The 13,040-nt window shown below is 46.5% G+C and overlaps 1 protein-coding gene across 3 annotated transcripts in view; it reads left to right on the forward strand.

The window, feature by feature from the left end:
* Positions 1-13,040, forward strand: part of KIAA0586 (KIAA0586 ortholog) — a 587,996-nt gene that overhangs the window by 423,996 nt on the left and 150,960 nt on the right. For 2 of the 3 annotated variants that reach the window (XM_069207462.1, XM_069207464.1), the window contains exons 26-27: positions 45-179; positions 12,139-12,322. In XM_069207462.1, coding sequence (XP_069063563.1) covers positions 45-179; positions 12,139-12,322 — 319 coding nt within the window. The remainder of the gene's footprint in view (positions 1-44; positions 180-12,138; positions 12,323-13,040) is intronic. The other variant, XM_069207463.1, reaches the window with a different exon arrangement.

Raw genomic sequence — 13,040 nt, forward strand, 5'->3', positions numbered from 1 at the left:
TCTCTTAGTCACAAGATACTAATTATAAACTTTTGCTTATGCAGGACTATGACCCTCCCAGTGAAGGGCAAGTAATACACCGGCCACATCAAAGACACCACCGAGATCCAGTTCTCTCACTGCTAGTGAAATTGAACCAAGCCCCAATAACCTCAAATCAAGTAATCTACAATCCTGAGGTAGGAATCTCTCCTTTTTTTTTTCTTTTTTTTTTTTTTTAAAATCTATTGCCGAAGCTCACTGGTGTGTCTCTAATGACTGAGTACTGTTCCACCTGCTTTTCCATCAGGCTAAGTAGGCCACTGCCAAGTAATGTAGGTAGTCCCCAGGAGCCAACTTAGGTGTTTGTTGGTCATCAAGAAGAGGAAGTCATTCTGTTATCTTGTCGTTTAAAGTGCAAATAAAATATATCATGTCTCCTTCCAGAATAGACCCTTGAGCAGTTTGGTCAAGGCACTCACTGCTCCATACTTAGCTCCATCAGTCGTACACCTAGAAGAATGGCAGCAAGTGTCACTTCCCTTGTCCTGTTGGTCTTAGGCATTAGGAGGTTATAACCAAGGTCTCCTTTTTAGCATTACTGAGCCCTGTCATAGTTAAGCAGGGTCAATGCCAAAACCTGTGTATTACAGAAATTATAATTTAATCTCCTGGCTATAAAGGAAAAGAAACCGGTATGAAAATAGTGAAAGGTGTTTGCGGTTAAAGTATGAACTGCCCAAGAATCGTGACCCTAAGTAGATAGGAGTGACCATGTGAGGAGTCCTATTGTTGGAGCAGAATATTAGAATAATTCACCCCATTCAGTGGTAGTTACTTTTCTGTGGTGTTCAGTACTATACATAATTGTGAAATGCAGCAACGTGATTGCCACAGGTGCACCAGTGTGTGTAAGTCCTTTCTAGTGTGCATCCTAAGTTCTATAATCGAAATTTGGATTTTCGCTCAGAATTGTGTAGTTTATAGAAATCAGTCAGGTGGGTATTTAAGTATGTGCTGTAACTGGCTGCCGTTGTATACCAGATCAAAAAACACACATGTACTTTAAAAATAAGTCACACTGCTTTTATGCTTGATGGTATAATATTCTTTGCATGATTGTGCTGTCAATGCTTAGTATCACTTTATTTTTTATCAATCATTCCAAATTATACCACCAGTGGTCTCACATTTCATTCACTTTAATCTAATAGAAATATTTATGACTTTCTTCTTGAAATACTGACAACTAAATTCTGGTTTAATTCATTATGTGATATTTTCTTCTGTTTTTTTAAATATTCTGTGTATGAGATATTTTACTTCTGGAACAAGTCAATGGGGCGATTTCGACAAATAAACAGAATATCTATACACACACTGGACAGAATTACACCAAATTTGGCAGAAAGCTAACTTTCGTTACACAGACTGATCTGGTTTCCACAGGGGGCACCCCAAAGCAAAAAAGCATTACAAAAAAATAAACAAATTGCCTCAAAAACACGATGTTCGTGAATTTGCGGCAGAAAATAAAAAAACAAGCACAGGCTCTTGCGCTTGTTTTTTTTATATGGCCCTGGGTGGGCCATGTCTCAGGTGCAATGAGATTTTGAATGTGTGGTGGGGGGCTCACAGCCCCGGGGACAGCCAACTCCCCAGGGTGGTTTTTGTCATTTATGCGGGGGGCCCGCGCGTCACCACCTCCGCAGGGCAGAATGTGTGAATTGTGCAGGGGAGGCCCATTGCCCTCCCCCACAGGCCTGATTACCACCACCGCCTGGGGCGAAGCTCTAATTGTTTGCTTGGTGGCTGCACGCCGCCCCGCAGCCCCTGTGACCACCACCTACCCGGGGCTATGTTTATATTGTGTGTGGGTGGCACCTGTGACCTGCCCCCCTCCCCCGCCCCCCCCCCCCACTGCCCCGGGAACCACCACCTCTTTGGGGGAAAGAGTTATTAAAGTGAACGGGGTCCGTTTAGAACCCTCTGTAGCCCCAGGGGCCACCACCTCCCCGGGGCTATGTGCACATTGGAGCGTGGCCGCATGGTTCCCCTTGTGGAGCCACTGATGGCCCTGGGGACCGCCACTCCCCAGGGCCAACTCCTGCTATGTCCCGGGGAGCCCACCCTGGGACATAGTTGTTTGCTGTGGCTTGGCTGCAGCTTTGAAGCTGCAGCCAAGCCATGACAAGTACTCCAGTTTTTGACAGCTGGACCTGTCAGCAGAGCTTTCATCTGTGTTCCCAGCACAACATGCACAGATTTTTCGTCAAAACGTTTGCTGCAAATATCAATGATGTTTTCAAAGATGTCATGAGTGCCATAATTTGTGGGGTAATAAGCAGTGCATGGCGAGGGCCTGAGGTATAGTTACTTTAGGGCACGCTTTATAGTTACTTGAGATAACTATAACAGGTGAATTTCACTGGATTTGTGTGTTTAAAATGTGAGCCTAACTATAACGCCCCTTTAACCTTTGTTTTTTTCAGTGTGTATATATAGATCTATATAGATATATTGATCTATATATACACCTACTCATTGAAAGTAGAGCAAGTGTGCACATTTACGTATTACAACAGTATAGCAAATTTGATATGAGAAGAACACTTTCTAGTGCCTCAAAGATTATGTATCATTAATACTTGATACAGGAAAACCATTCTCCTATTTTATGCCATATTTATTCAGTATGATTTTATATTGCTGCACAAGTTTAACCCCTTGCATCTGGGTGTCTAAATACCATTTGTTAAAACAAATATACATGACAGAATTCCATGCCATAAATCATACATGCACATGCATAGAATATAGGCCCTCATTTTAACATTGGCGGTAAATGCCGCCTACTGCCTGGGGACGGCTGCCAAAAGGCTGTTGCCACGGCTAACATCCGTCCGCCAAATTATGACCACAGCCGGATTTCTGCCACAAGAGTGGTGGAAATCAGGCTGTGTCCATACTCGCGGATGGTGTTAAGGTGGCGCTGCTACCACCAGCAGCGCCATACCAGTAGACCGCCGCCAGCCGTATTATGGCAAATAATACAACCTGGCGGTGTTCTGCTGGCGGGCGCTGCTGTAGGTAGGAGTGCCCTGTCCCGTTCCCTGCTGGAAGACCCCTTGGATGCAGGTAAGTTGGGCTTTCGAAAAGGGAAGGGGTTTGGGGTGTTGTGTGTGTATGTGGGGTTGTGTGCATGAATGTGAGTGTGTGCGTGAAGGCGACTGTGTGTTTAGTTGTTTGTTGTTTGCATGGGTGTATGCATGTGTGAGAATGCGTGTATGAATGGAAATGTGAATGCATGTCTGCGTGTCAATGTGAATGTGTGTACGGATGTGTGCATGAATGAATGCGTTTATGCCTGTGTGAGTGAGTGTGTGTATGCGTAGTGCGTGTCTGCGAGTGCGTGAATGGGGGTAGGTGATCGGAAGTGGAGTAGCGTGGATGGAGGGTGGTGGAGGTGTCTGGGGAGTGTTTGGTGGGGGGTAAGCCTCCTACCAGTGACAGGGAAGGAATTCCCTGTCACAGGTAGGGCCTACCGCCATGGTTTTCGTGGCATTCTGAATGCTGTGAAAACCATGGTGGTAGGCAGGGTCAAAATGCCGCCGGCGGTACAATAGCAGCCGCCGGGCTGGAGATTGTTATCTCTGGCCCGGTGGCTGCTACCGCCATGGCGGTAGGAATGGTAAATTGGGGGGTTGGCTGCAGCCAACCCGCCAATGTCATAATGTGGCGGTATGTACCGTCAGCCTGTTGGCGGTACTACCGCCACATTATCACCTACCGCTGGGGTCATAGAGACCCCCATAATATTCTGATCTGATAGAGACTTCTAGTTGCAGATTCCTTACCTTAGAATTTCCCCCAAGCATCAGTCTGGATCCAGGGATTTTTCTAGGACATACCCATGCGCGCCACTCGGTGGCGTTGGGTCAGCTCCACGTCCGTCGTCATGCTCACCAGATCTGACTTGGTGGTACCTATAATAGGCATCACCCTGGAGTGCTGACATCAGTTCTTTTCTTTCTGCACCGGCCTATGCGTAGAGCCAAAGAACAGCTACCCCTACAGTCACTTTTTGACTTGACTTTTCAGCTTTTATCAAAGCCTTTTTGACATTCTGGTACATTGAGATGTCGTCATGGAAGACCGGATTCAAGCCTTGCGGCTCCTGTCACCGGATGATGTCTGTGACGGATCCGCACTTTGTGTGTATCTGGTGTTTGGAGCTCGACCATGACCCAAAGTCATGTGCTGGACCATGAGCCCAAAAGCTTTGAGGGAGAGTTCCCTAAAGCTACTTGCGGCCCGGTACTCAGCTCTGTGTCGCTCCTGGTCTCGGTCGAGTGGAAGGTCCCGAGACCACTCTTGCAGGCCACACTCTTCGGTGTCCCACTCCAAGTCCTCAAGATGTTCGGGTAAGCACAAGAAGAAGAGCAAGCATTTTTCGTCCTCACCCCGTCAGTCGGTCGGTTGATGCGACGTGGAAAAGGGACCATCGTCGCTGTAGGCCTCCATTCTCGGAGCCTACTTCTGAGTCAGCTATGTGCCTCCCCAAGTTTGTGGGAGCTGGAGCCACCCCTGCCCAACTACATGGGTTTTACGAGACCATGCGCCTCATCTTTGGGAAGTCCAACCCACCGGAGCGCCTTTGGGCCCCGTACGGTCAGCATGGTCCCCCCTCTGGTTCTGCATCTATGGTTTCGACCTCTGATCCGGAGGGCACCCAGGGATCCATTCCTGGATCCAAACAGAAAGTCAGTCTTGCCACCTAGACCTTCCCCGATGACCGTTCAGTTGTCGACACTCCTGATGCCGCCTGAGCCTGCGGTTGGCATTGATCCCATATTAATTTCAGACTCTGACTCGGAGCCAGACTGGCGTCGCACAATGCTGACTCTGGCAGGGGCCTTACTCCCTAGGTCGGATCCTGACCCTTATGGGTTCGGGTACGGTGACAGTTTGGAGGGATTGCTAGACGCTTTAGAATACCAGCTTGATGACTCAATGGAGTGGGCTGCAGACATGGGTGAAGCCAGTGCTCTGGACTTTTCCCCTGACACTGGCATGCTTTCTTCCCCTACTGTGGCTACGGAGGAGGGAGTGTCTTATTCCATGGTGGGGAGGGGAACGGCTGAGGTTCTGGGCCTTAAGCTGCCTTTGCTGCCCATCAGGACTAACCTCCTGACTGAGGTGCTTCGGCCCGGAGCTTCCTCTTCTGAACCCCTTTTGCCCTTTAACGAAGCCCTTACTAAAGCCCTGCTGGGGACTTGGTCCAAACCCAGCACAGGGACTCCTGTTAATAGGACAGTCGCCCACCGACACAAGCCAGCACCTAATGACTCAGTGTTCCTAACACATCACCCAACCCCTGAGAGCTTGGTTATCCTGGCCTCTACATCCCCACACGCATTCCCTTCTGCACCCCTGGATAGAGAATCCAAAAGATTGGCTCATCTTGGTAAGAAGATGTTTTCTTCGTCCATTCTGGCATTGTGGTCCGTGAACGCTGCATACCTCTTAGGCCATTACTCCCATACCTTTTGGGACACGGTTGTGCAGGTGCTGTCACAGATCCCGGAGGAGGCCTGGGCCATACTCTCCCAATCTGTTGCTGATGGGAGAGACGCTGCGAAGTTCACATTAAGATGTGGACTACTAACGACTGACTTACTAGGTAGATCAGTTGCTTTGAGGGTAGCCTTGCTGCATCACACTTGATTGAGAATGTCTAGCTTTTCGGGGGATGTCCAAGCCATGCTTATGGACATGCCCTTCGAGGGCCCCCATCTCTTCGGAGACAAAGCAGACTCAGCCATCGAGCACTTTGAGAAGTCCCCGGCTACAGCCAGGTCCTTGGGCCTCGCAGCTCCCTCTTGCCCTCCTCAGTCTGCTTTCGCCCCTTTCATTGCTACAGAAGGAGCGCCCAACCATGCCCCATTCCCTCTAGCTACTGTGCTGTGCATGCTGCCCAACCTCTGTGGAGACGTTGGATTCAATGTCCTCCTGTATCGGGGGGCAGAAGTCTTCCTAGGCGACTGCAGCCTCCAAACCTTCCTAGTGTGATGCTTCCCCATCAGGGACCAGTCGGAAGCAGGATTCACCAGCACCTGCCTCACCGACAATCCATCACATCACACAGGTAAGTTTTGCAAATAGTCCAAAGGGATTACTCCCTCCCCTTTCTAGACTACCCTTCCATCCATGCCACATTTCTACGATCGGATGACGGAGGATCACCTGGCACTTCTCTATGAGGAGGTTGCAGCTCTCTTGACCAAGGGAGCCATAGAGAGGGTCCCTGTGCCAGAAGTAGGTTGTGCTTGTTATTCCTGCTACTTTCTGGTGCCCAAAAAGAAAACTTCCGCCCTATCCTAGACCTTCAGTCCTTCAATTTCCTCGAAAGGAAGGAGATCAAAATGCTCACTCTGGCTTTGGGTCCTTTCTGCCCTGGACTCAGGAAACTGGATGATAGCATTGGATTTGCAAGACACATGTTTCCATATTCCTGTCCTGCCTGCCCACAGACGTTGTGTTTCATGGTAGGCCACGAGCATTTTCAACTTACTGTGCTCCCCTTTGGCCTTACCAGGACCCCTCTGGTGTTCACCAAAGTGATGGCGGTGGTCGCAGTGCATCTGCACAGGCCAAGCGTTTCAGTCTTCCCCTACCTTGACGACTGGCTGTTAAAGGCGGACTCGCCCCAGGCTGTTGTCTTCCACCGCCAGACTATGGTAGACCGCCTGCATTAGCTGAGGTTCATTATAAACATGCCTAAGTCACATATGACTCCCTCCCAGATGCTTCCTTTCATCGGAGCTGCTCAAGTGCAGTTTCGGGCCTATCCTCCAAAGTGTCGAGTCCAGGATATTCAGACTATGATACCGATGTTTTAGCCTCTATCCTGGATTTCGGTGAGAATGACTGAGGCTGCTGGGCCTCATGGCCTCCTGCAGGTGACACGTCAGATGGCATATGCTGGCTCTGTAGTGGGTCCTGAAGTTCCAGTGGGTGCAGCATCCGAGGAATCTCTCCAACATGGTCCAGATCTCAGAGGGAACTGTGCAAGATCAGCAGTGGTGGCTTTTCAACCACAATTGGGTCAGAGGCATATCCCGCTCCCTTCCCCAACCAGATCTGACAGTAGTGACTGGTGTGTCACTCCTGGGATGGGGCAGCCACATGAGATAGGCGATCAGAGGCTTCTGGTCTCTGGCTGACTCTGGGCTCCATATCAGTTTTTTGGAGCTCAGTATGATCAGGCTAGCATTGAAAGCATTCCTTCCCTTTCTCAAAGGCAAAGTGGTGCAGGTGTTCACAGACAACATCAGCGCCATGTGGTACTGCAACAAGCAGGGTGGTGTGGGGTTGTGGAACCTTGATCATGAGACTCTGCCCCTCTGGACATAGCTGGAGCATCAGGACATTTCCCTGGTGGTTTAACATCTGGCAGGCTCTCTGAACGAAAGAACGTATAAAGTCAGTTGTCGATGCCTGGTCGATCATGAATCGCGCCTCCATTCGGAGGTGGCGTAAGGTCTCTTTCAACAGTGGGGGGAGTCTTGGTTAGATCTGTTTGCCTCTGCAGAGAACGTGCAATGTCAGCTGTTTTGGGCATTGGAGTTTCCAAGGCAGCAGTCACTCTGCGACGCTTTTCGTCTCGAGAGGAACTCGGGCCTCCTTTACTCCTTTCCGCCAATCCACTTCTGCACAGAGTTCTCAAGAAGATTTAAAAAAACACTGGCCCCAAGTAATTCTTGTGGTTTCGGACTGGGCACAAAGACTCTGGAATCCAGAGTTATTGAGCATGGCCAGCAATCTTCCGATCAGACTGCCCCATCGGGAGGATCTAATGTCACAGGAGCAGGGGACAGTTCTTCACCCGAACCTGTCCAGTCTCCACCTTCTTGCTTGGAGATTGAGCAGCAGCAGTTGACAGCTTTTGACCTTCTGTCTGAAGTCTCACATTATTTTGGCAGCCAAGCGTCCCTCCACCAAAACGGTATACGCCTGTCATTGAAACAAATTTTTGGCATGGTGCACTGACAAGTCTGTTGACCCAGACTCTGCCCCTCTATCTGAGGTCCTCTTGTTTATTCTTTCTCTAGCCCAGCAGGGCTCTGCTTTGGGCTCCCTCAAGGATTACTTCTCTGCTATGTCTGCTTTGCTTGGATTGCCTAACCAACTCTCCTTGTTTAAATCTCCTATTGTTGGTAGATTCCTCAAGGGTCTTACCCATATGTTTCCTCCTTCCCCGTTCATAATGTCCCAATGGGATTTGAACCTGCTTTTTACTTTTCTGATGTGTGCTCCTTTCAACCCACTTCATAACTGTCCACTTATTACTCTAAACCCAACCTTCCTTGTCGTCATTACTTCTGCCCTCAGGGGTAGTGAGCTGCAGGCCCTTTCCTTAAAGCCACCCTTCATTTCCATCCATCCTGACCTGGTGGTGCTTTGTACCAGGGCTTCCTTTTTACCAAAAGTGGTCACGCCCTTTCATGTAGGTCAATCCATCACCTTTCCTACTTTTTATGCATTCCCACATCCTTCTAAGAAAGAGGGACCCAAAAAGAGTGTTGGTGTTCTACCTTGGCATACCAAAGACTTCTGGGTGGATGATCAACTCTCTGTGGGTTATGTGGGTGTGGAGTAAGGTCAGGCAGTGCAGAAGAGGACCATCTCCAGATGGGTCGTTCTCTGCATTAAAATGTGCTATGCATTGGCTAAGAAGTAACACCCAGAGGATTTGTGTGCACACTCCACTAGAGCAACACCTGCAACCACTACGTTAGCACATGGAGTTATAGTCCTGGACATATGCCAGGCAGCAACACGTTCACCAAACACTACTGCCTGGTTATTCAGGTCCGAAGAGATGGGTACTCTCCGATGATCTTGGTTTGCAGATCCACCTCTGTGGACGGTGTTGCTTGTGCATCTATTCAAAGGTGAGGAATCTGCGACTGGAAGTCTCTATCAGATGAACAAGTTACTTACCTTTGGTGATGCATTATCTGGTAAAGATATTGTAGTTGCTGATTCTTTACCGACCCACCCATCCCCCTTGTTCTGTGAACTGATTTCTAGGGACAGGGACTTACTTCTTATGCACCAGTGGTCAGTGTTCTACATGGCTCCATGCTTCTGGGGTGGAAAGTCGTGAAAAGAAACTGATGTCAGCTTGACGGGGTTGCCCCTATATAGGTCCTGCGACATCATATCCGGCAAGCAAGACGCCGGACATTTATGTATCAAGAACAAACTTTTCAAATTAAGCATACAAAAATATGCAACAAGAAAATTGTATTCAAAATATCGACAACCAGTACTATAGCTTAACTCCACATATACGTGCCTTGACGATATACATATCGCAAGGAAACTTAGTTAAGCGTAAAACTACAGCACTCCAAGTGTTTTCTTTAAAAAAGTGCATGAAAAGGGTTCGGGAACGACTGCGACTTCTAAGGCATGAGTTTCACGGGATGGTAGGTCTTTATTAATTGTATATATAAGATGGGCAGAGAACCCACCACTCTCTTCACTACACCAGGTATTTCATTTCCATATTTAATATGTCAACTTGAGTTTTGCTCGTGTGTTCTTTGACATCAAGTGTAACGCCTTCGTAAAAAACAAACACGCATCTTTTATTCACATGCTAACGAACCGTTGTGCCAGCACCTCTCCCTATGCTAACCAATCGAAAATAGGACTATGCATAGATATTTTCTTAATTATAAATTACAGAGGGCGTTGTTTTGAAGGCGCTAAAACGTTATATTTTCAACTGGCCACTAGATGTCTCCCCATGATCACACAAAAAAAGCCTTGGTAGCTTAGAAAAACTGTCGTTCCCTTATATTTGCTTATACTTTAAGAACGTGTTACTCTGGTAGTCTTGTTTTCGTGGGTGTAGCGTCTTAATTTTTAAAACACACACCGATGTATATCATAATCGCCAGTCTTGTCAATTTCCTTCAGCACTAGACACTGGTTTCAATCAGAATCGCGCTAGGCCAAAAATAGGCCCGGGCACTAAAATAAAGTGAATCAGATAGCTTAAAAAACAAAACGCAGCAGTGAATCAGAAGGCTTAAAAAAAAAAAGTGATATCAGCGAAATGAACAGTAAAACCGGCCCATCTGGCCATAAAACCGGCCACAACTGCTAATAACAGTCTAGTGTTGGTTCCACCTCATGCCTCTTGCTTCACTCCTACCTTTCCCTTTCTTTATCTCACGCAGGCAGGTTCTTTTTTATCATCGCTGCTGTTTCCCTTTGTGCTGAGATTTTTCTGTTTCGTTTCCTTCTTTTTTCTCCTTTTCCTCCATGTATTTCTCCTGCTCTGATTCAAAGTTTGATGATGAGCAATCAACCCCGGTCCCACAACTACTGATGTTTCTAGAAAAAAAAATGCTTTCAACTTTATATTGAATTTCACAGTGTGAAATTAACTAGACTCCTTAAACGAACATGACAACCGCCACTTTAAAGAAAGCACTACTAACTCTTTTGTAAAACAAGCATTGGCGAAGATAAGGGGTCCTGATTTTGTGGGCTATTACTTTTACCAGTACTTTATGCCGATCCAGCGCAACATCGCAAAAAAAAAAAAAAAAGTGAAAAGGTGGGTTTATGTGCCTGTGTCATGACACAGAGAGGTCGCGTCATTCCATATGTGTGTGTACGTGTAATGATATATGCGTCATCAAAGCATGCACGCACCTATGGAATGACAGGTGACATTTTTTTTATTTTTTTATTTACTGTTCCAAGATGGCGGACACTTGTTGGCGTGGTAAAGTAAAAAAAAAAATACTTGATTCAAAGCACTTTTGTGAAAACAGAATGATGGCCCGGCAGCAAATGTCAGTTGCTGCCCCCAGCCGCCACCCCCCAACGTCCCCTACAAAAATGTTTTTTGAAAATTATATTTTTTAAGGACTTCAAAGGATGGTTGAGCTACAGTGGAGGAGGTTTAGAGATGCAGTGAGGTCGAGTGGGTTGGGAGCACAATGAATGGGCTTGGGACTTAGGGAGGAGAATAAATAGAAAAGTTAAAAAGTCGGGGAAGCAAATAAAAGTCCGGTGGGGAAGGGAGCAACACGGCTCGTTAAGGGTTAAAGGGGGGGGGGGGGGTCGGGAGAGGAAGGAAATGTGAGAAGAGAACAAGTGAGAGCGGAGGAAGCAGCACATGACCCAGGGGAGAGGTTATTTGAGGGGGAACTGCTTATGACTGAGCACAAGAATACATATGCACTGTCTTGGAATGCTTAAGGAAAAAAAGTAATTCCTTAAATATAAGCAGTGGAAGGATACTCGCCACTCAAGCAAAAGAATGGTAAAGATGTTATGCTTCTGGAGAGGGACAAACACAAGAACAGGAAGGCAAACCATTGATTAAGAATCAAGCAAATGATGCCAACCAATAGTTAGCAATAGGCGGGTTCTAAGCCCACTCACTATACGTTTTTTGAACGGCCCCTACAAATTATTTTGCAAGCCAAAACCTAAAAATGTTCTTCCTTGACCTGCCATCCTTCTTAACTACCTTCTCATTGCTGCATTACAGATTGTCTGACCTGAATTGCCACCAGAAGCTGGACAGCCGCCAATTAGGTTTTAGATCTCCAAATGGTACTAAGATAGTTCCGCTTTCAGTACTAAACGCTGTGCTTGCTGATGCTAATGATGGTGATCTATACTCTACTGCTAATTTTATTTCTGTCAGCTGCATTTGATACGGTGGACTGCCACCTAATTCCATTGCATGTTTACCATGAATTAGAAAAAAAACAAGTTTTGTAGTGTGCAACCTACACATAATTAATACAGAATAAAAAAACTATTGCTACAGGTTTGTAACTTTTTGTTTTAAAGTGGGTGGCGTAGTTACCTGTGTAGCATAAAAAGGAACACTCCATCCCTTTCATTTAAGATTTTCAAAATAGCCAGTCATATTTTTTTTTTTCATTACACAGGGCATTTAGTACCCTTACTAAATACATAAGGTCTATTGTGCCCATTTATTTTAACTTCCTTGTTGGCAAAGTTCTTTACAATTCTGTTAGTTGCCTTATATTTCAGGCCACTGTTGTCTGTTTAATTTACACTGCCACTTCATCAGTTTGTTATCTGTATTCCTAGATTTCAGATGATGAACATAGTTCAGGAGAACTCAGTGAAGGCCAAAGACCTAGATTCACCGCCGGAGCAGAAAGCGTTATGTTGGGACATCCTCTCTGCAGGGACCACCCTGTTGCCACAGATCGTGCCACAGTGCATCGAATTAGACCGTCGTCACCTGGACAACTTAATGGAGACCCAGGTAGTCTGTAAAATGAAATTTATGTTTATTTAGCCGGGATCATAATCCCAATAGTAAGAACCTGTTCTGGGCAGCATTAATGCTCCTGTTAGTAACCATCCTTTATCTCTATGAAGTGCAAAACTTGATGTGAAGGCTGAAGCCCAATGGTCTGTTAACGTCCTCCCTTGTGTTTTATGATCTGCTTATAAGACTGTCTAGGTTACATGAAACTGCACACAACTTCACAAGAAGTGATTTCTTCTTTGGTCTATGTTTTAGAGTTTAGTACACAGAGGAGCAGTACCATAGCTGTGAAAAGCCCAAAATATGATTACTTCGCTTTAACTCAGAGGGTGTTCACTGATTGTCTACTGGAAAAACTGGTATATGGTTTTTAGTGTAAATCCGTTCATTGTTTTCCTGTGATTTTCAATTGAAAATGTATATAAAAGTTCTTTAATTCTGAGGATGTCAGCAGACTTGGCAGGAAAAGATCTCACATTTTTTCTGAACTGGCCTGGGAAACTGATAGGTAAAGTGAAGCTACCTGTTTTACTTCATCATTTATTTTGTGACGTATGCTTATTACCATGAAGATTCCTGTAGAAAACCTTTTCCTCTGGCCAGGTGAGGGGGTTTGGGGGTAAGGGATAGAGAGACACCCACCAAAAAAACTAGGGCCCTCATTACAACCCTGGCGGTCGGTGTCAAAGCGGCGGTAAGACCGCCAACATGCCAG

The sequence above is a fragment of the Pleurodeles waltl genome, chromosome 9, assembly GCF_031143425.1.
Source record: "Pleurodeles waltl isolate 20211129_DDA chromosome 9, aPleWal1.hap1.20221129, whole genome shotgun sequence".
Taxonomy (NCBI): domain Eukaryota; kingdom Metazoa; phylum Chordata; class Amphibia; order Caudata; family Salamandridae; genus Pleurodeles; species Pleurodeles waltl.